General features: G+C 35.4%; 1 protein-coding gene across 1 annotated transcript in view; it reads left to right on the plus strand.

Moving 5' to 3' along the window:
• The window catches only part of LOC107731350 (dedicator of cytokinesis protein 2-like), a 45,047-nt gene that overhangs the window by 14,464 nt on the left and 7,664 nt on the right, over positions 1–22,919 (plus strand). Inside the window, exons 10-21 of the mRNA XM_016542404.1 lie at positions 5,124–5,259; positions 5,341–5,416; positions 7,381–7,457; positions 7,864–8,114; positions 8,213–8,311; positions 8,906–8,978; positions 9,479–9,582; positions 10,898–11,084; positions 12,849–12,946; positions 13,037–13,126; positions 14,123–14,223; positions 14,478–14,612. Coding sequence (XP_016397890.1) covers positions 5,124–5,259; positions 5,341–5,416; positions 7,381–7,457; positions 7,864–8,114; positions 8,213–8,311; positions 8,906–8,978; positions 9,479–9,582; positions 10,898–11,084; positions 12,849–12,946; positions 13,037–13,126; positions 14,123–14,223; positions 14,478–14,612 — 1,427 coding nt within the window. The remainder of the gene's footprint in view (positions 1–5,123; positions 5,260–5,340; positions 5,417–7,380; positions 7,458–7,863; positions 8,115–8,212; positions 8,312–8,905; positions 8,979–9,478; positions 9,583–10,897; positions 11,085–12,848; positions 12,947–13,036; positions 13,127–14,122; positions 14,224–14,477; positions 14,613–22,919) is intronic.

Genomic DNA, 22,919 nt, shown 5'->3' on the forward strand with positions numbered 1-22,919 from the left:
ATGTTAGAAATAATATTAGCAGCAGTCTGCATAGCATTATTAATTATTATTGATAATACAGCAGGGGCAGCAGAAAGTACATTTCAGTGATAATGCATGGATGGGCTACAGCAATTCTAGTACTTTCATGGAGTGTAGCAGCAGTATCCATAGAATTTCAGATTGCGTTATTAGCGAATTATTAATAGCAGTATGCATAGCAAATCAAATTATGCTTTTAGTTGCAGCAGCAGTAGGTAGACCATAGTTGCTGAAGTTTCAGTGACTAAAAATGGATGGTATGTGAACTCTTTAAGCGAATAGGCATCATTTGTGTTTTGTTTATTTAAAAGGGGCTTATAGCAATTCTAAGTACCTTTGTGCAGCTGTAGCAGCAGTAAGCAGTTATTCAGATCGCATGTAGCGAATTTAAAGGGGTCATAGGATGCTACATGCACTTTTACAAGTTGTTTGAACTGAAATGTTTATTGGCAGTGTGTGTACACAACCACCCTATAATGATAAAAATCCACCCAGTGTTTTTTTAAAAATATGGTTAAATGTTTTCCCCTTTCTCAAATCGAGCCGATCTCAGATGCCTGTCTGTGTGACATCACATAGACAGGCCCCTCCCACGATAGTTTGAGTGACAGTGGCGTTTCAGCACAGACTGGACTGGCGTCTTACCTTATTATTATAGTGAGCTCCAAACTTGTTGCATTAGCAAGAGTTATATATTTAATGCCCTGACTGTCGACACTGGGATGCAATACATCCTGGAGCAACCACAATACAACCCTTTTACTTTGAAGGGAAGTGTGCAAATTTGACACTTCTAATGTCACCAAACAGATTTAAAAAAAAAAAAACAGTAGGTTTGTTCGACTTCGGATGGATTTACCCATTTGGTCAGATTTGCTGCTTGTCTCAATTCCGAAAAATGCATTGCTTCAAGTCAGACACAAATCAGAGCCGAATAAAGTCAAACACACCTAATGACTGTTTCCAAACAGTTCTCCTGAACATTCCCACCACCTGTCATTGGTCAGACACAAAGATAGTCCCACCCCCCACTTCATGCCACTGGTTGAGCCAATGATGAGGAATCAGCCTGAAAATGGCTTACTTGTAATTGGCCACGTACCCACTGTAAAGTTTCAGGAGTGACAACTGCATTTAAATACGGGAGCAAATCCCCTAAATTATTGTTTTGTGTGTGTACAAAACAAAATTCACTCTCAGAAACTGTGATGATTTACACCATGGTAACCATAGCAACATTCTGGCATTTGGTATCTGCTATTTTTAACCAAAGAAATATAACAATGGCCAAAGACTCGGCAACAGAGCCGTTGTGTTGTTGTTGTTTTTTTTAAAGGGGTCATAGGATGCTACATGCACTTTTACAAGTTGTTTGAACTGAAATGTGTGTTGGCAGTGTGTGTACACAACCACCCTATAATGATAAAAATCCACCCAGTGTTTTTTTTTAAATCTGGTTAAATGTTTTCCCCTTTCTCAAATCGAGCCGATCTCAGATGCCTGTCTGTGTGACATCACACAGACAGGCCCCTCCCACGATAGTTTGAGTGACAGTGGCGTTTCAGCACAGACTGGACTGGCGTCTTACCTTAGAGCTCATTAACATTTAAAGGAAAATGCTTCAAAAACGGCTTGATCTGAAAAGAGCTGTTTTTGACAGGGTAAAAAAGGTGTTTTTTACACTACTATTGAGAAATTTTAACCAAACTATGTTACAGACATTTCATTAAGACCCTAAAGAATCATATCAACTTGTGGAAAATGGGCATCCTATGACCCCTTTAATAGCAGCAGCATGCATAGCAAATTCATATGCAATGTTAGCAGGAAGTCAAATTTACTCATTAAAGTGAAATAGGCATTTTATTGCTTTGCTTATTTAACAGGGCTTACAGTAGATATTGTGAACTCTTCAAAGCGAAATAGGCATTATTTGATTGCGTTTGCTTGTTAATAAAGACGCTTAAAGCAATTATAAGTACTTTTGTGCAGCTGTAGCAGCAGTATGCATAGCTATTCAGATCACTAGTTTAGTGAATTTTAAAAGCAGCAGCACACATAGCAAAATTCAGATGCAATGTTAGAAATATTAGCAGCAGTTTGCATGGCAATCCAATTATTATTGTTGCTAATATAGCAACGGCAGCAGAAAGTACTTAGTTGCATGAAATTTCAGTGTTAAGATAACGCTTGGATGGTAGTGAACTTTTTAGGTGAAATAGGCATTTTATTCCTTTGCTATTCAATTCAACAGGGTTTATAGAACTCTTCAAAGCGAAATAAGCATTAATTGGTTGTGTTTGTTTATTTAATAAAGGGGCCGTAGCAATTCTAAGTACTTTTGTGCAGCAGTATGCATAGCTATTCAGATCGCAATGTTAGCAAATTTTATAGCATGCATAGCAAATACAGATGCAAGGTTAGTAATAATATTAGCAGCAGCATGCATAGCAGGTCATATTATTATTGTTGCTAATATAGCAGCAGCAGCAGAAAGCGCTTTAGCTGATTTTTTGCATGAAATTTTAGTGATAACTCATGGAGGGTAAATTAACTCTTTAAATTGAAATAGGCATTTATTATTTTGCTTATTCAACAGGGCTTACAGTAGGTTTCGTGCAACAGCAGTAGATTATGCTTAGCAAATTCTGATTAAATATTACAACCGCAACAGCTCGCACAGTAAATTCCTACTACAACATTGTGAATATTAACAGCAACAGCATGTACTTCAACTTAGTATTGTGAATATGTCAGTGAATATTATCAATAGCAGCAGTAGCAGTTGCGCTGTTTTGTTGTTGCCCGTTTTTGTTGCGTTTTGTGTGCAACAAGTTTTGTTGCGTTGGCCGTATCGCACTGCATACATTGCGGACAGCTTTACCTATCGTAACTTTGTCATGTTGTGCCGCTCGCGTCTGGCATAGACACCGTCAGTAAAATAGGCATTCGCCTAGCTACTTGTATGCCTAATTAATGGAGCTCACAGCAGTTCAGTCTCTTTGTGCAGTAGCAGCAGCTTGCATAGGCATTCAGTCATCAAGATTTTTCTCAGCAGCAGCATGCACAGCATTTCTATGTTGCAATTTTAATTTGGACACAATTAATATAAAAGCAGACAATTGCATTTAAATAAGTCACTGTGGTGTCTTGCTCAAGACCATCTTGGAACGGGCCATGCATTTAGCAATGATGTGTTCATACAATGCAAACATTATTGTTCTTAATATGCAATATAAATATTTTCAATTATCAAAATAAATGAGCAGCTGCTTTTGAGGCAGAATTAGTCCTGGGCATATGACACCACAACTACAGGGTGTACAATGATTTATTCTTTCGCCAAATATTTTGTTAGCTTATTAATAAGTTAAAGGTAAGTATTTCCATTACAGTAACATTGATGAAAAAAAAAAACATTACAACTCTTGAATGACAAATTTAAAACTATTTGCTCAGGCCGCCCGAGCCTGAGCCAGGTGGTTGCTGGGGATTACTTCATCTATCAGCCTGCAGTGTGATTCCTGTTTGTTAAAGGTCCCATATTGTCAAAACTGAAATTTCCTGGCTTTTTTCATGATAACTGAGGTCTAGGTGCTATGTAACTAGCATATAAGTTTTAAAACAGTCAATCCACAGTCAAATGCACACAGCCTGCATAAAGTAGCTGTCATTTTTCACGAACCGTTGTGACTTCCGTAAAAGTCTTTTGCCAAACCCCCAGACAACATCGCGTCCATGCCATTGCTGAGCAACAACAACACGGAAACATGTTGAGAAAACGCTGTTCAGTCTGGATTTCAGGAAACGACATCATTGCACAGTAGGGCTGTGACGGTCGCCGTGACAACCGCGTCAAACGCGTCACTCTATAACAAGCATAATAAAAAGTTTTGTATACAATGTAATAATAGTAACAGTTGCAAATTGTTTTATTTAGACTATAAGTCTATGCTAAAATATGGGACCTTTAATTACACACATAGTGCGCGTTTCTACCTAGGTAAGTTTGAGCTATTGGCTCAGACACACATAGTTATTTAGGTCATTAGTTAAATAAACCTAAGAGTACAGCACCTAGGCTCACATTGCTAAGCCACTAGTTAATTTATCTGGGCTTCATTAGCCCAGAAACACATTTAACTCAGGTCACTAGTTTAAGCTATCTGGTCAACCGATCAGGTACACACAGCAATAGTTCACTAGCGTTAAGCCATTCGGCAAAGCCGGCCCAGCCTCACATAAATAGCAAACACATGGTCTCAGCAGCAGCAATAATCTACAACTATAGCAAAAACCAACAGCAGCAGCAATTCAGCAGCAGCGTAGCAGATCTATTCTGCCAAGACCAAATACATTAACATTGTCATATCCATCACCATGCTAAAATCTTCCGAGAGTTGTCATGATTGAATTACTTTTAAAATATAATCATTTCCACTTTTTCTCGTAATTATGATTTTTAATCTCATAATTATGACCTTTTATGTCATAAATTTAACGTTATGCCATATTTTTGACATTTTATCTCATAATTACAACTTTTTTGTTAACTATTCTCATAATTATGACTTATATCATAAATTAGACTTTATTTCATAATTATAACTTTTTAATCTAAATTTTGACATAATTATGACTGTCATAAGTTTGACTGTTTTATGATAAATCATAGTTATAAAATTGTCATAAATTAGACATAAGCTTGACTTATTTATAATTATGACTTTTTATTATCACAATTTCTACTTTTCTCATAATTATGATTTTTATATCTCATAATTGATTTTGTCATGTCACCTATTAGACTTTTTATCATGACTTTTTATCTCCTAATTTTGACTTTTTTCTCAATTATGAATTTTTATGTTGTAAATATGACTTTGTCATATCTATGACATTTTATCTAATAATTGTTTTTTTTTTATACTGTAATTTGACTACTATCTCATAATTGCAACTTTTTAAATCTCTTTTCTAATCATAATTATGATTTACCAAAGCATGATTTTTTTGGGTGACTTTTTGTGGTGATCAGAGATTTTTTGATGTCCTAAGGATTGAAATACTTTTTTTCTCTCTCACTTTCTTTCTCTCTAAAGGATCTAGGGAATAAAGACCTTGCCAGAGAGAAGATATATCTGATCTGTCAGATTGTGCGTGTGGGCCGTATGGATCTGAAAGATACTAATCATAAGAAATGGACGACGGGCCTGCGGAGGCCGTTTGGTGTCGCTGGTAAATGTCAGGGTGAATGTTCTCATTTGATCTCCATGTAGCATACAGACACACAGCTGATATATCTGTGTCTATTGGCAGTGATGGACATCAGCGACATCATCAAAGGAAAGACAGAATGTGACGAAGAGAAGCAATATTTCATTCCATTTCATCCGTAAGTCTTTCCTCTCCTTTTGTTTTGTTCATCCATGTATCTTAAAGAAATAGTTCAAATATATATATATATATATATATACACACACATGGCGGATGGAAATTCAGCTTTCCATCTGGGCCAAAATATTTCTATCTTTTGCTGTAGTGTGTCAGTAGGAAATATCAGTTTACATTTCCAAACATTCATTTTGCCATTAATTGTAATAATCCAGTGAGATTTTTGTCTGACAACAGCCAGTGCTCCACACAGAGATCTGATCTCATCCTCATCAGTCTGTCTGAAATGACACGAAGAAACAGAATAAACTGAGACAGACTAAATCCAGAAGAACTGTGGCAACATCTCCAAGATGCTTCAAGAGACCTACCTGCAAAGCTACAGTACTGTTAAAAGTTTTAGGCACTTGTGTAAAAATGCTGTAAAATGAGGATGCTGTCAAAAATAATGTTATAAATAGATTGTCTTTATTAATTAACTTCAATTAACTAAATTAAAAATCAACATTTGGTGTGAGCATATTTTGCGTTTAAAGCAGCTTTTGCCCTCGTTGCACTTGTGCATAGTTTTCAGGTAGCTTTGCAGGTAGGTTTTTTTAAGCATCTTGGAGACGTTGTCACAGTTCTTCTGGATTTAGTCTGTCTCAGTTTATTCTGTTTCTTCATGTCATTCCAGACAGACTGGATGAGGATGAGATCAGATCTCTGTGTGGAGCAGAAAAACCTGCAGCTCCTGCACATTCTTTGGTTTTCCAGCGTCTTCTGCATATTTGAACCCTTTCCAAAAGTGACTGTATGATTTTGAGATCCATATTTTCACACTGAGGACAACTGAGGGACTCATACATAACTATTACAAAAGGTGAAAATATTTACTGATGCTCAAGAAGGCATTAAGAGCCTGTAAACTTTTGAACAGGATCATGATTTGTAAATTCTTCTCATTTTGTTTAACGATCATATTTTTTCATTTAGTACTGGACGTCAGAAGCTACATAAATACTTACATGTTTCCCAGAAGACAAAATAAGTACAATTTACCCTGATCATCTCATTTAAAAAGTTTACACCCCCCGGCTCTTAATGCATTGTGTTGCCTTCTTGAGCATCAGTAAATGTTTTCATATGTAAATGGAGTATTTGTAAACATCTGTTATGTGAAATAGCTTATTCAGGACAGTACTAGCTACATAAATACTTACATGTTTCCCAGAAGACAAAATAAGTACAATTTACCCTGATCATCTCATTTAAAAAGTTTACACCCCCCGGCTCTTAATGCATTGTGTTGCCTTCTTGAGCATCAGTAAATGTTTTCACCTTTTGTAATAGTTATACATGAGTCCCTCAGTTGTCCTCAGTGTTAAAAGATGGATTTCAAAATCATACAGTCAATGTTGGAAAGGGTTCAAATATGCAGAAGATGCTGGAAAATCAAGCAATGTGCAGGAGCTGGAGGATTCTTCTGAAGAACAGCAGGCAGTTGAACTGTCGTGGATCATCCAGGAAATTACACATAGTATTAAGATTCAAGGATATTGAAACTTTTTAATGGGGTCATTTTTAATTTAAATAAATTCATTTTTTATTTTGTCTTGTGTAAACATCTGTTATGTGAAATAGCTGATTCAGGACAGTACTAAATAAAAAAATAACATGCCGTTTTCATGATCCCTCTTATTTTGTTTAAATTATTAACATTTTGGACATTCTGCAAGGGGTATATAAACTTATGAGCACAACTGTATATATATATATATATATATATATACACACACTAAATACAGACAAATACATTTAGACCACTTAACTTAATGATTGCTATCGGGATGTGAAGAGACTTTCAACCAGCATAACAAAAAAATTTTCTGAAGACAATCAACTATTGCACCTTTAAGTAATTAAGTAATTATTTTCTACTCTGTTTTCGTGTGTGTGTGTGTGTGTGTGTGTGTGTGTTTGTAGGGTTATAGCTGAGAATGACTTTCTTCACACTCTCCTTAACAAAGTGACGACGTCGCGAGGTGACAGCGGAGGTCAAGGTATGTCTCAGTGCTGTTATCTCTGCTCAAATGACAGCACAGCATCACCGCTCCCTCCGCTAATGCTGTAATACTCACTGGACCCATAATCCCGTCTGCCCACACTCACACACAGAGACACAATACAGCAGAAGAAAGAGATTGAGTGCTGAGAGCGGATAAGCTTTACGACTGTCATTAAAACAGACATTAGAGAATGAGACAAGGGGGAAAGGATGAACAAAAACAGTTAAACCTTAATTTATGTTATTTTACCTCATTCATCCACCCTAAGCACCCGCTATAAATCATACGCTTTCTCTAAAGAATATTTTGAAATCACTGTAGCAGTCACTGTAGAAAGATTCCATGTATTTCTGTCATGATTCTGATAGTGAAACTAATAAATCATTAAACACCATGTCAGGTCTGTGGGTCACCATGAAAGCTCTAGTGGGCGACATCGTCCAGATCCGAAAAGAATATCCCCACCTGGTGGACCGGAGCACCGTGGTTGCACGAAAACTGGGTTTTCCTGAGATCATCATGCCGGGTGACATCCGTAACGACATCTACCTCACGCTGCACTCAGGAGACTTCGACAAGTACAACAAAACCACACAGAAGAACGTGGAGGTCATTATGCTGGTGTGTGACGAGGAGGGGAAGGTCATGCCGGTGAGTGCGACCTCTGACCGTGAGGTCAAATCTCAGCCTGTTCTGATTGGGGTGGGGTTTTCTGTGTTGATTGACAGCTGTCTTGTATTATTGTGCAGAACTCAATCTGTCTGGGAGCTGGAGATCGGCCTGTAAATGAATATAGATCAGTCATTTACTACCAGATCAAACAACCTCGCTGGATGGAAACTTTTAAGGTGAGTGAGACATTGAGCTTAAAGGGTTAGTTCACCCAAAAATGAAAATTCTGTCATGCAGCAAGTGTTATTAAATGTAAGTGACTGATTAATGAATGAACAAAGCAAGTGACCACTGTCTTTATGAATCACTGAATCATTCATTGAATCATTAACTCACCCGATTCATTTAAAAAATAATGAATCATTCAAGAACAAATCTTCACTCTGTGTTGTGTTCGTTTTCGGGCAAACGCTTTAAGAGCTGATGCAATGGGCCAAACTAAAATATAAAATATAGTCAGAGGCCAAATGAAAAAGCTGCTTGAGCACCACTTCTGTGTGTGTGCATGTCAAACAGCATTGACAGTTAATTTTTCTTCCAACATATTACATGTTTTTAGGTGAAACGTGTTTAACAAAATACACTTTTATCCATCTATTACACATTTACGGAATCAGGTGATTTGGAGGGAAGCACTTAGACCACGAACATGCATTTTGAAAGCAGATCAATTTGATGCCAAATTCAAAGTTAATTTCTCAAGCATAAATCCTCTTGTATTCAGCCAGGTTTTCAGTCTGTATGTAGTAATGTTTTTCTCCGGCCTGTAGGTGGCGATCCCTCTGGAGGAGATGCCCAGAATCCATCTGCGCTTCATGTTCCGTCATCGATCCTCACAGGAGTGTAAGTTTAGCAGCTTTAGTGCCTCCTGCAGTCATGAAGTACAGTTTTTTAAAATATGTGAAGACACCAGTGAAAATAATGTGACATCAAGTCATAATTTTAAAATGGCATAACTCGTTAGCATGTCCCAATACCTCTAAACTGTCTTGCCACATATTCAAAAGTATATACTTTATGATCAGCAGTTTTGCAGTGCATACTAAAGTAGATGTATGCAAATTGGGTTTCTGGCCCAATCTCAAAAACGACTAAAATCGGTTCCAGAGTTTCGCGGATTGAAAAACAACACATTTGTTTCTAAATCCTCATTCTAGAAATGAGGTTTGAGTCATCAGTGTTTTTATTTTATGTTAGCTATCGAATTATAGCATGCATTAAAAGCCACAGGACTCTAATTTAGATTCTGAATATCCAATCTGTCATATACTACCAACTATAATGCTGAATGGTACTGGTTAATGAATTTAGATATGAATAAATGTGTAATTTGTGTTATGCAGCGAAGGACAAGAGTGAAAGGAACTTTGCGATGGCGTTTGTGCGTCTAATGAAGGAAGACGGGACCGTTCTGAGAGATGGCATACATGAGCTCACCGTCTTTAAGGTCAGAAACACATACTGTACATACACAATAAAGGCAAAAATGGGTGGAAATTGATTTAGTAATATTTTTACATGGGTTTTTTAAGTGGATTGGACAAAACATTTTAATCTACCGTTTATTTTTAAAACAACAATTGTAGTTAAAAAGATGCAGTAAGGAGATTAAAAAATGTAACGTCTGTGAATCAGAATTAAATTGAAAGAGCGAAGCCTCATTTAGCATTTACAACTGCTATGTAGATCATAAGTAATTTACACATTGAAATCTTAAAGGTACAGGTACAGGTTTTACACTCTTTATGATTTTGCATGACTTGTCAGTCTTCTAAGACCTTGGGAACACAGATTATTCAATAAAAATGACAGTTGTCGAGAAAACAAATTAAAATAAGACAATGTCAGTCATTTTGATTTTTTAAGCTCATTGTCCATTTTGTAGTGCTGTAAATTTTAAGATAATTTGCCCAAGTGTTTAATGTAGCTAGAAAAATCATTATTTTTATCATTTTTATCATAATCATTATCATTTTTCATAACTTATTTTTAAAGGTTTAATTTGATAATTTTTTTCTATTTTAGGTCTAAAACTTTCATAGTTATTAGCATTCATTTCTGGAAAGCAGAAATTTATCTCGGAGCGAATGTTGATGTCCTTTTTAATGTTATGCATGTTCATTTAGGAAAGAATACCTTTAAGTGTCCCAACAACAAAATGTATTACCTACAATTCTGTCAAAATTAAGTTACAAACTACCCAAATACAAAGGTCTTCCATACACTGCAAAATGGTTTTCTTAGTATTTTTGTCACTTTTTTCCCCCCATACAAATATCTAAACATTTTTTAAATCAAGATAAATTTACTGGTGAAGGAAAATGACACATAATAAGATATTAAGTCTTGTTTTTGAAAAAAAAAAAAAGAAGTGTGTTTTTTCTTAAAAAAAGAAACAATGTCTGTCAGTGGGGTAGGAAACATAATTTGTTTTCCCTTTTAATTCTTTAAACCAGTTTAAGTCTTTTGTGCCACATTGACATATTTTTTCTTGTTTCATGCATATTTTAGAATTTTTTTTTTATCAAACAAGACTTAATATTTTAAGTCATTTTGTTTCTCAAGTAATTTGATTTTGATGTAAGAATATTTAGATAATTTAATCGGAAAACAAGACGGAAAGCAAATCAATCAGTGTAGACTTTACAGTACATGTAAGTAAACCTTTGTCTGATAATATGGTGGACGACAGGTAAACTAATCAGTTAATTCACACATTCTCAAACAGATATGGACTGCATGTGTTTTCCTTCTTTCTGTAGGGTGACAGTAAGCGCATGGAGGAGGTCAGCTCGTATCTGTCCCTGCCGTCCGAGCGCAGTCACTCTGACAGCCACAAGGCGGCGACGCTGATGCGCAGCTCCAGCAGTGTGGGCGGCCTGTCCGTCAGCTCCAGAGACACGTTAACCATCGCAACACTCGTCTGCTCCACCAAACTCACCCAGAACGGTGTGTGTGCCGGGGGAACGGGCAAAAGAGTCTCATAGCTTTTATAGCCAAAAGAAACGACATTCACAGTCCATTTCACTTCTGTAATGCGATGAATTTCCAAGTGAGAAGGGGTATTCAGAGAGGAACAACATGTAGGCTGACATTTTTTACAGCAGGTGGTGAAAATTGTTTCTTTGTGACAGGAGGTTGAAAAATAAGAGGTCTTGATGACATCAGCTGAAAAGGAAAGTCATTTCAGAGGGAAAGCAGGTTATTACATTCTGATGAAAGATTGCATAACAAACAATTTTTAGCATAACGTGCGCAGACTCACAATGAGAACAGCAATGTGTTGTTGTTAAGAAAGTAAATGTAGTCAGTTTAAATATTAATATATTAACCCTCTAAAGCCTGACATATGAAATATCTTGAAAAAAAATGCATATGTTTTTTATTGAGTATCATATTTGATAAATCAGGCTTTAATGGCTCATATAGTCTGATAGTGAGAATATGGAGGGAAAAAACACCTCAGTTTTATTCAGAGACCCAAACTGAGAAAAATATGCAATTTGCTGCAGATGCTGATATTTATATGAACAAAAAGTATGAAATTCTGATTGTAATGTATATCAATGAGTTCTGTATAACAGTATATGCAGATACTTGCATAAAATTATATAATTATCAGTTGTCACTCTATATCACCAATAATATGTCCTAGTAAGATTAAATTTAAACGCTTAGTTTAATAGTCAAAACATGTAATACAATGCAATACAATGACGATTGAGAGATAAACATATAAATGTTCCTCAAAAGCCTGATGATCATATTTGATACTCACTGATTTTTATAAAAAAAAAATCATGTCTGGATAATCAGGTAAAGCTTAGTCGCTCCAGACCAGTAAGTGTTCATCTTGAATATCAAAGTTATTCTTATGTTTCCTTTATAAAATTCAGTAAAGTGAAGCACGACGTTTCTACAATTATACTAATAGGACTTTTACTTGCTAAAAAGTCTAAACTATCAATCAGATGACAGAAAGCATGGAGTAGATTGTGTGCAACAGGTTTTTCAGCAAAGTTTTGATCATGATGATCATTTAGAGGCCTTAGAAATGTATGTATCACACATATACAATACTCACTGATTTTTATTAAAAAAAAATCATGTCTGGATAATCAGGTAAAGCTTAGTCGCTCCAGACCAGTAAGTGTTCATCTTGAATATCAAAGTTATTCTTATGTTTACTTTATAAAATTCAGTAAAGTGAAGCACGACGTTTCTACAATTATACTAATAGGACTTTTACTTGCTAAAAAGTCTAAACTATCAATCAGATGACAGAAAGCATGGAGTAGATTGTGTGCAACAGGTTTTTCAGCAAAGTTTTGATCATGATGATCATTTAGAGGCCTTAGAAATGTATGTATCACACATATACAGTACAGTACAGTAAAGATACAGTAGGGTTAAATCTGCATATTTCAATTGTTTATGTATTTGTGTGTATGTTTGCTATTGTTAAATGACTTTTATCTTGAAGCCCCTTTAAGGACACACACACAGACGCAGGTGTGGTGTAACAGCTGTTCTTGAGAAAGCCCATTAATCACGCTAATGAATCTTCTGGAAACAATGAATCCTAGAAGCTAATGAATCCCCCCCCATACACCTGGACATATTCACTGCTGAACGTGAAATAAACAGATTCATGAATGCATGGTAATTAAGAGTCAGTTGAGGACACATCGTCTCTGTCTCTCTGTCTCTCAGTGGGTCTATTGGGTCTGCTGAAGTGGAGAACTCGTCCTGAGATGCTGAAACAAAACCTACAGGAGCTCAAACTCATTGACGGAGAGGAGGTCGTGAAGGTGTGTTGCACTGAAATTACACATGAGCATCTGTAGTTCAATATGCACTTTTGTTTACGTGTGTGTGTGTGTGTGTGTGTGTGTGTGTAGTTCCTGCAGGACACCTTGGACGCCCTTTTCAACATTATGATGGAACATTCACAGACTGATGACTATGATATTTTGGTTTTTGACGCTTTGGTAAGCAACATCCAAACATACACACATTTCTACAGTCTTAAAAATAAAGGTTCCAAAGGGTTGTTTTTGCAGAAATGCCTCAGGTGAACCATTTTTGGTTCCTTAAAGAACCTTTAGTGTGAAGACCATTTAAAAAATCTAAAGAACCTTTTGTGGAGTGGAAAGATTCCATGGATGCTAAAGGTTCTTTATAGAACCACTGATGGCAGTAGCTTACAGTAATTGGGGCCATTTCAAAGACTTGTCTTGTGTTTATATGATGCTGATTAAAATGATGACTAACCCAAACCCTGAAAGAAACCTTAAAAAAAAAACATGATTTACTCTTTTATGAATCATTTTTCCAAATAAGCACTTCCCCACTAGTCCCCATGGGGAGGTTTTGTCCTATTAAGCTCACTTCTGGTGACTGATTCTAGTCCCAAAATTATAAACCAGGAGAATATAAAATAATAAAAGATAACAGGAAGATGCAATAGTTGTTTATCATTCTCAGTTTTAAATACAAAATTTTGCATTATTCAAATTGTAATTCAGTGATTCTCAACCTTTTTGACAACAAGGCCCCACACAGTCCAAGACAATATTTAATATTTCTAATACTTCTGCTGTGATGACAAAGATGCTTGTATTCAATGTTTTTTTTAAACCAACTAGTAGTATCAATATATTCAAATAAATCTATATAATTAATTATAAAAAAATAAATAAATGCAATATCATAGTATTATAATTACATATAAATAAATTCTATTATATAATTCTTTATATATAATTTGAAAATATATTTAAATAAAACATATTTTTTTATAATAAAATAAAATAAAAAGAATTACCTAATTCCAAAAGCTTCAAGAAATGAATGTTTGTCTTGCACTTAATTTACATGACTTTTCCAGTAATTTGTGATTGCAGGATAATTTTTGCAATTCATCAGCAGATTTATCCCATGCTCCTGGTTGAGAACCAATGTTATAAATAATTTCTCTTTTTCAGATCTATATTATCGGTCTGATTGCCGACAGAAAGTTTCAGCATTTCAACACTGTGTTGGAGGCCTATATCAAGCAACACTTCAGTGCCACCCTGGCTTACAAGTAGGTCAAATACTTTTCATTGTTCTTCTCAACACTAGATGGCAGTATGTTTGTGTGTGTGAGTCTCAAATACTCAAATCAACAGAAACAGGAGTGAATTAAAGGACCCAGGTTACACCATAGTGACATAATTTGGCCTGTTGCTAGTTGTCCTAGTTGATTTGTGTGTGCAGTCTTTTCTCTGTCTAGATTTTGTAGTTTAAGTTATTTAGAGAACTACACACACAAACTCTCTCTCGTTCTGTGTGCTGTAGGAAGCAGATGTCCGTGCTGAAGACGTATCTAGACGTGTCCAGTCGAGGGGAGGCTTGTGAACCCATTTTAAGGACGCTCAAAGCCCTCGAGTACATCTTCAAATTCATCGTCCGCTCCCGAATGCTCTACTCTCAGTAAGTTTGTGTGATTGATTCTGAAATCAAGAAATTAGAATCACTAAATGAGGCGCACAGACCCCCTGAAAAACTAAAATATGAAAAACTGCCTGAAAAAAATAACACAATGAAGATCATAGGAAAGAGATGTTTTATCATGTGACCTTTGCATCAATCATTTGATTGGTCAGTTTTCTCATGGACTGCTTGTTGCTCATGTTGGTTGTGTTTAGAATACTTGCATACTGCAGTATATGCAGTACATATTATAGTGCCTACTATATATTTTTAAATATTGTGTAATAGTATGTAGTATGTAAAAAGGAACATTTTAAACCGTTGTATACCACCAAATGTTTGGGGTCGTAAGATGTTTACATCTATTTATTTAGCATTTATGCTTTTTAACTTACAAAAGAGCCTCAACAAAGTGTCTTTTACTCACCAAGGCTATGTTTATTTGATCAAAAATACAGTAAAATTGTGAAATATTATTACAATTCAAAATTACTGTTTTCTATTTATATGTTTTAAAGGAGACATATTATACCCCTTTTTACAATATGTAATATAAGTCTCTGGTGTCCCCAGAATGTGTCTGTGAAGTTTCAGCTCAAAATACTCATTATATAATTTTGAAAATGGCTATTTTGAGTGGAAACAGAAACACGCTGTTTTTCGGGCCTGTGTCTTTAAATGCAAATTAGCTGCTGCTCCCCGCCCCCTTTTCCAGAATAGAGCTACGCCATTACAGCTCATACCTGCTAAAAATATCTGTTTTGGTTCTGATTATCATTTTTATCGCCTGAAATCATGCGTTTTAAACCATATCAGTTTAAACTTCTGATATATGGTTTTCTGAGCGCACACATCCGAAGAATATCTCTTTGGATTTGAGACTTTAGTCTTTGCAACTTTACAGATCTTCTTTATGCACCTAGAGCTTGTAACACTCCAAAGAGAAAGGAAATCTTGAAATCACATCATATGACCCCTTTAAAAAACAACAACAAAAATTTGTTTGGCTTAAAATATGAACTGGGCATGTTCTTAAAACCACAAAAAAACAATATGAAAGAATTGTTCTGAGTAGTACGCTAGTACTCTATTCTGAGCACTGCCGGAGTCTGTGACGGTTCATTCAACTGAACGTGGGCTGAAAACAAAACAAAACACAAGGAAATAAACGCCCAGCTGCTTTGGGCTGAGATTCAAGCGGACGTTTTTAAGGTGGAGCAGTCATTTTTTAGGGTTTTTGACAGGGTCACATGTCCTCCGGCCGCCTGCAGCACGTTCTGTCTGCACCGTTTTGTCGAGGAATGTAACAGCGCTGCCTGACGGTCATTAAGGGCCTGTGTCTGTCTGTGATTTATGACTCTGCCTTTGGGGCCCCCGGATGCAGTCATCGAGCGGCACTGCAGAAACACAGACTGTAGCTGATGCTCATTCACACTGCCAGTGCAGTTCCTCTGACAGTTTCATACTCAAGTATGCAAACACACACACACACACACACGCACACACACACACAACATTGCTTGGCCAAGTGTGCATCCCCTTATTTACTTGAATTAAACTTTACTGATAATGTACTCAGCCTCAGGCCATCCAAGATGTAGATGAGCTTTTTTCTTCAACAGATTTGGAGAAATGTAGCATTACAACACTTGCTCAGCAATGGATCCTCTGCAGTGAATGTGTGCCATCAGAACGAGAGTCCAAAATGCTGATAAAAACATCACAATAATCCACAAGTAATCCACACAACTCCAGTCTTTAGAAGTGAAAAACTGCATGTTTGTAAGAAACAAATCCATCATTAAGATGTTTTTAACTTAAACCGTTATTGTTTCTGGCTAAAATGGGTCGTCTTATTATAGAAATATTCTATAATATTTCTTTCTCCAGAGAAAAAGTTGTCTGGTCTGAATCAGGTGAGAAATATGCCCATATAAAACAATATTGACAGGTGAAAAATGGTTCTAAGCAAATATGTGGGTGAATTTTGATGTGAGACGACAATAGTGATGGACTTTTTCACTGGAGAAAGCAAAATTATGGATTATGGAATGGATTTCGCCCAGAAGTGACGGTTTGAGATTAAAAATGTCTTCATGATAGATTTGTTTCTTACAAACACACAGCCTTTCTCTTCACAAGACATTAACGGATGAACTGGAGTCATGTAGATTATTTGTGGATTATTGTGATGTTTTTATCAGCTGTTGGCACCCATTCACTGCAGAGGATCCATTGCTGAGCAAGTGATGGACTTGTCTATATCTTGAATGGCCTGAGGGTGAGTACATTTCAGCAAATTAATATTTTTGGGTGAACTATTCCTTCAAAGTGTGTAGCTGATATAATCACGTCAGCTGTTTAACTAACTTAAACTTACTTGCTCAGCAAGATTCCTTCAGTTTGTTGCTCCGCTGTCAAGTTAGTAGAGTTGACAGAGAAAACTTTTGAAACACAGTAGTAATTTACTCGGTATAGTGTCTTTTGTGTACTTCTGCTGTGTTTTGAACGTTTTGGCGTGTTTTTCAATGCATCTACATTCTAAAATGTGACGCTAGATGCATCTGCCGTTCCCAAACTGTGTGTGTGTGTTGTACACTGTGTTCAGTCATCAAGTTTGTGTAGCAGCTGATTGCATCATTAATTTGCCTAATAGTCATTGATGCCAAAACAGCTGCTAAACGAATCTCAATGAGTGTGTGTGTGTGTGTGTGTGTGTGTGGTTGCACTAATGACCAACAAGAGAGAGACAGATCAGTCTTACTGCAAACAGCATATGATCACTATAAATGCTTTAATTACACACCACATATTTATTTTTAGATTTTATTTTGTGCACATATTTTTACAGATTATTTATTATAATTTATATAATTATAAAAATACATTTAAATCATATTTAAATCATATTTTTTATATTTATTTTTAAAATTTGGCTTAAAATATGATTCTTTCTTTCTTTCTTTCTTTCTCGTTCTTTCAATTCTTTCTTTCTTTCTTTCGTTCTTTCTTTCTTTCTTTCTTTCTTTTTTTCTCATATAAATCATATTAATTATCATATTAACTAGTCTTTTTATTGCGGTGTGCCAATGCACACTAACATCTCTAGAAATGCAGAGAGTTTAGTATGCAGTATGTAACATTTCAAACAGTTGTATACTAACTAAATTGTCAAATGTACTTATTGCATTAATTCAGCAAGTGGTGTCCAGTTATAATATCATAAATAAATTGTTATTTTGTGTTTTTTAATTTTCAGTTTTGTGTAAAGAGTCTAAACTTCTGTCAGTCTGATCAAATTAATGAGTTGAGTAAGAAATTGTATTGTTTAAGACAAATCTAGCACATTGCATTGTGTTCATTTTTTTAATGCAAATAATTTTTTGGCATATTTGTTTTTATATAAAAAATTTTCAATTTATATTTAAATAATTCAAATATAAAAATAAAACGTATTTATTTAAAAAATTTTTCTTTTAAATTTGGCTTAAACTTCTAAGCCAAAAGCTTTGACTTCTTTCTTTCTTTCTCTCGCTCTCGCTAATATTAACCAGTCTGTTTACTGCAGTACGCTGATGCATACTAACATCTGTAGAAATGCAGCCCCATCACGGCCGGATCATTTTTCAGTGTTTATTAGTCCGAAGGCTCTCAGCAGGAGTGTTTTTGCTCTGGATTCAGTCCCAGCAGGAGGCGCTTCACTCTGATAATGGAGTTTGATGGAAAGCGTCACTGCTCTGCGCTTTTAAAATAACTCTCTAAAACATCCAGATTAAACCGCAGACGTTATATTCCCAGAGAGAAGAGACCATGTGGGTGTGAAAATGCCGGTTCGGTGCACGCTCTGGAAATGTAATAAATCCTTTAAATTAAATAGCTGAAAAGAAGAAATGGATGGGAAAATTACCTCAAATTGTTCATGAAATACTTATTATTTAGCTTCAATTTGGGGAGATTTTCTGTCCTCTAGGATGATTTTAAATGCAAATGCTTCATAACAGTCATTCTAGTTCTGAAACAATGATTATCGTATCTTTTTTTGCTCTTCCGCTTTCATTATTTTTTTTAATACGTGTTGAAAGGTTAAGTCAGCTAGATTATTAAATTAGCTCTGTTCTAGGAATCAAAATGTTCATTAAAAACATTTTCTAAATCAAATTGATTCATATCATCCTTTCACTAGAGCAGGGTTTCTCAAACTGGGGTTTGTGAGTTGAGGAAAAGCTAACAATTAAATCAAGCAAATTTAAATCAATAAATAAAATGAAATGTCAGATTTGTTTACCTGCATGTCATGTGACAATTAACCGACATCAGAGCAGTGTAATTTTAGTAATATTTAAAGGCTACTATAGTATTTAATAATATTTTGAATAAGATTTTACTTTTATATTTTAAGTTTTAATTTTAATTTTACATTTTTATGGGCTTTTGTTATTCTTATTAGTTATTAAATATTACTATTTAAGTTGTAGTTGTAGTGTTTTTGTTGTTGTTGTTGTTTTGTAATTTTAGTGCTTCAACTTAAAATTATTTCAGTTAGTTGCCGAGTCAACATTTCTAATTTTCATTTAGTTTGTTTATCATCTAATATTTATATTTAAATTCCTGTCAGTTTGACTTCAATTAACAAAACTTAAAAAAATAGTTACCTGAACATGAAAATGTGTTGTTAAATTATTAAAAAATATTAACTTAAAATCTTACAGATACTATAACTAAATATTTTAGGTTATAGGGGTTTGGCTTGCAAAAAAGTTTGAGAACCCCTGCAGTAGTAGATCTAGTGATGACGAGCGGGGCCGTTTCTAGCCAATTTGACGCCCTAGGCGAAATCCCTATTGACCCCCCCCCAGACACCAGTTGCTTGTCACATTCATATTGGTTGTTATAGCAACGACACTAATTTGTGGAGATTCAGTGCATTGAGTTCCACAACTCTGAATGCATTATTTGTAAATTGACTGTTAAGATTTTGCACAATTTATTATCTGTAATATCATTGTGTTGCCACTAGATGCCTGTATAGCCCTATGTAACAATCCCTAGTGGCTAAGACATTGCACATAATTTACACATAAATCACACATAAATAAATTTTATTACATTTTGATTTGGATACTATATACTATACTACTACATATTGTTTACATATTATCAATGGCTACTTTTTTGTCTTTATCTGTTTTTTGTTCAATTTTTTTGTTGTTGTTTCTTGAAACATTGATTTAAAGTGTCAGCTATTGCATTATTATTTCAGTCAAACCCTTTGTTACCCCAAACTACATATAAAAGCTTTATCAGTGGCATAAAAGTAACCAATGCAGCTACTTAATCATTTGCTACTCGTTAACGCGTTAACGTCCCCTTTAAATAACGTGACACTCTGCCCTCTATGACTTTATCACAACCCTGCTAAAAGTGCCAGTACGTGCGCTCATTGGCGCCCCTTCAGCTGGTGGCGCCCTAGGCGAAGGCCTAGCTCGCCTATGCCTAGAAACGGCCCTGATGACGAGGGTTAATATTTGGCTAAGGTTAATTATGTGTTTCCCACTGCTGGAATGTTGTGTTGACCAATCAGCATCTAGAAGCAGAACTGTCCGTATTATAAATGGAATTTTGTTGTGTGTGTTTGCTGGTTTCTTCAAGGTTTTTCATCTTCTCACGTTCTCTGTGTTATTTGTGTGTTTTATCTCTTTGAGTGGTTGTTCTTATGCTCTAATGCCTCTCATTTCATACCCATCATCAGGATTAACACACTGTGTGTGTGCGAGTGTGAGTGTGTGTTTAGCTTTGGGCAACATCAAAACCCTTACGGCAGTTTTCTGGTGTGTGTGTTTGTGTTGTGTTTTTTAAATGTATAATGTTTTCTTGTTGTTCATTTGTGTTCATAACTGATATTTAAGTTATTTTGTTAAGGTTGAAGGGTAGGTTTTCTAATTCTATGAAATGCACATCTCAGAGTCAGTATATGCATCATATATGCTGTGTGTGTGTGTTTATGGTATTATGCATTATATCAGAAACGATATTAATTCTTATTAATGAATGACTCAAATGCCTTTTCTGTGATGTTTCTTCATGCATTATCATGTGGGAATGCCAGTTGTATTTTTGTGACAAACAAATTGAAATTTAAAAAACTTTTTGAATTTGATTAATAAAATTTTTATTTATTATATTTTCAAATAACATTTGGCTGTTACATCAAAGCACATTGTTCTCAAAACTAAAACAATACTATTTATATATTTAAAATATTTACATGCTTTATATAAAAAATATATTTCCAGTTCTAACTTTATTTATTTATTTATCCATTTATTATTTGTTTGTTTATTTGTTTTAATATTACTATTTGGGTTTAATTTATTTTTTATTTCAGTCTAAGTTTTAGCTCAGGTTTAATGTTTATTTATTTCCAATTAATTTAAGTGAACATGCAAATGTGTTGTTGAATTGATCAACTTCTTTACTCAAAACTAAAACAATACTATTTATATTTATACACAACAATACTATTTATATTTTATTTATATTTACACACACACACACGCCTCCAAAAGTTTTGGAACAGTGAGGTCAATTCCTTTATTTTTGCTGTAGACTGAAAGCATTTGGGTTTGACATCAAAAGATGAATATGAGACAAGAGATCAACATTTCAGCTTTTATTTACAGGTATTCACATCTGGATCTGATAAACACAACTTAGAGGATAGCACCTTTTGTTTGAACCCACCCATTGCTCATGTGACCAAAAGTATTGGAACAGATTGACTTAAACTAGATTAAAGTGAATAAGACTTAATATTTAGTTGCAAATCATTTGCTTGCAATAACTGCATCAAGCCTGTTGCATCACCAAACCTTTGCATTCTTCTTTTGTGATGCTTCTCCAGGCTTTCACTGCAGCCTCTTTCAGTTTTGGGGGGTTACTCCCTTCAGTCTCTTCTTTATCAGGTAAAATGCATACTCTATAGGGTTTAAGTCTGGAGATTGACTTGGTTAGTCTAAAACCTTCCACTTCTTGCCCCTGATGAACTCCTTTGTTGCTTTTGAAAGTGATGAACTCCTTTGTTGCTTTGGCACTATGTTTCGAGTCATTATCTTGCTGCATGATGAAGGATCTCCCAATCAGTTTGGTTGCATCTTTCTGTAAATTGGCAGTCAAAATGGTTCTGTAGACTTCTGAGTTCATTTTGCTGCTGCCGTCATGTGTTACATCATCAGTTAAGATTAATGAGGCCGTCCCAGAAGAAGCGATGCAAGCCCAAGCCATGACATTACCTCCACTGCGTTTCAGATGAGCTTGTATGTTTGGGATCATGAGCAGATCCTTCAAACTTTATCCTTTCCATCACTTTAAAGGTTAATCTTTGTCTCATCAGTCCATAAACATTGTCCAAGAATTTTTGAGGCACGTCTCCCATTCTTCTTGCTAATGATTGGTTTGCATCTTCTGTTGTAGCCTCTGTAGTTGTGTTCATGAAGTCTTCTGTGAACAGTAGATTGTGATACCTTCACTCCTGCCCTCTGGAGGTTGTTGCTGATTTCACTAACAGTTGTTTTAGGGTCTTTCTTTACAGCTGTCACAATGTTTCTGTCATCAACTGCTGATGTTTTCCTTGGTCTACCTGTTTGAGGTCTGTTACTTAGTACACCAGTGGTTTCTTTCTTCCTCAAATGGTTGTACTGGCTAGGGCCAATGTTTGTGCAATGGCTCTGATTGATTTTCCATCTTCTCTCAGCTTCACATTCATTGTTTTTCACCCATAGATAGCTATCTGGTTTTCATGTCGGTTACACATCTAACTATAAATGCAGTCTGCACAGGCAAAACCCAAATCTGAAACTGAGCACAGACATTCAGTGCTATTTATTGTTTGAATAAGTCAAGTCAAGTCAAGTCACCTTTATTTATATAGCGCTTTTAACAATACAGATTGTGTCAAAGCAACTGAACAGCATTAATTAGGAAAATAGTGTGTCTTTCTTTACAGCTGTCACAATGTTTCTGTCATCAACTGCTGATGTTTTCCTTGATCTACCTGTTCGAAGTCTGTTACTTAGTACACCAGTGGTTTCTTTCTTCCTCGGGACATTCCAAATGGTTGTACTGGCTATGGCCAATGTTTGTGCAATGGCTCTGATTGATTTTCCATCTTCTCTCAGCTTCACCATTCCTTATTTTTCAGCAATAGAATTTCACCATTTTGGTTACATATCTTCTAACTATAAATGCAGTCTGCACAGGCAAAACCCAAATCTGAAACTGAGCGCAGACATTCAGTGCTATTTATTGTTT

This window comes from Sinocyclocheilus rhinocerous, unplaced genomic scaffold (genome assembly GCF_001515625.1).
Source record: "Sinocyclocheilus rhinocerous isolate Xijiao unplaced genomic scaffold, SAMN03320098_v1.1 scaffold939, whole genome shotgun sequence".
Taxonomy (NCBI): domain Eukaryota; kingdom Metazoa; phylum Chordata; class Actinopteri; order Cypriniformes; family Cyprinidae; genus Sinocyclocheilus; species Sinocyclocheilus rhinocerous.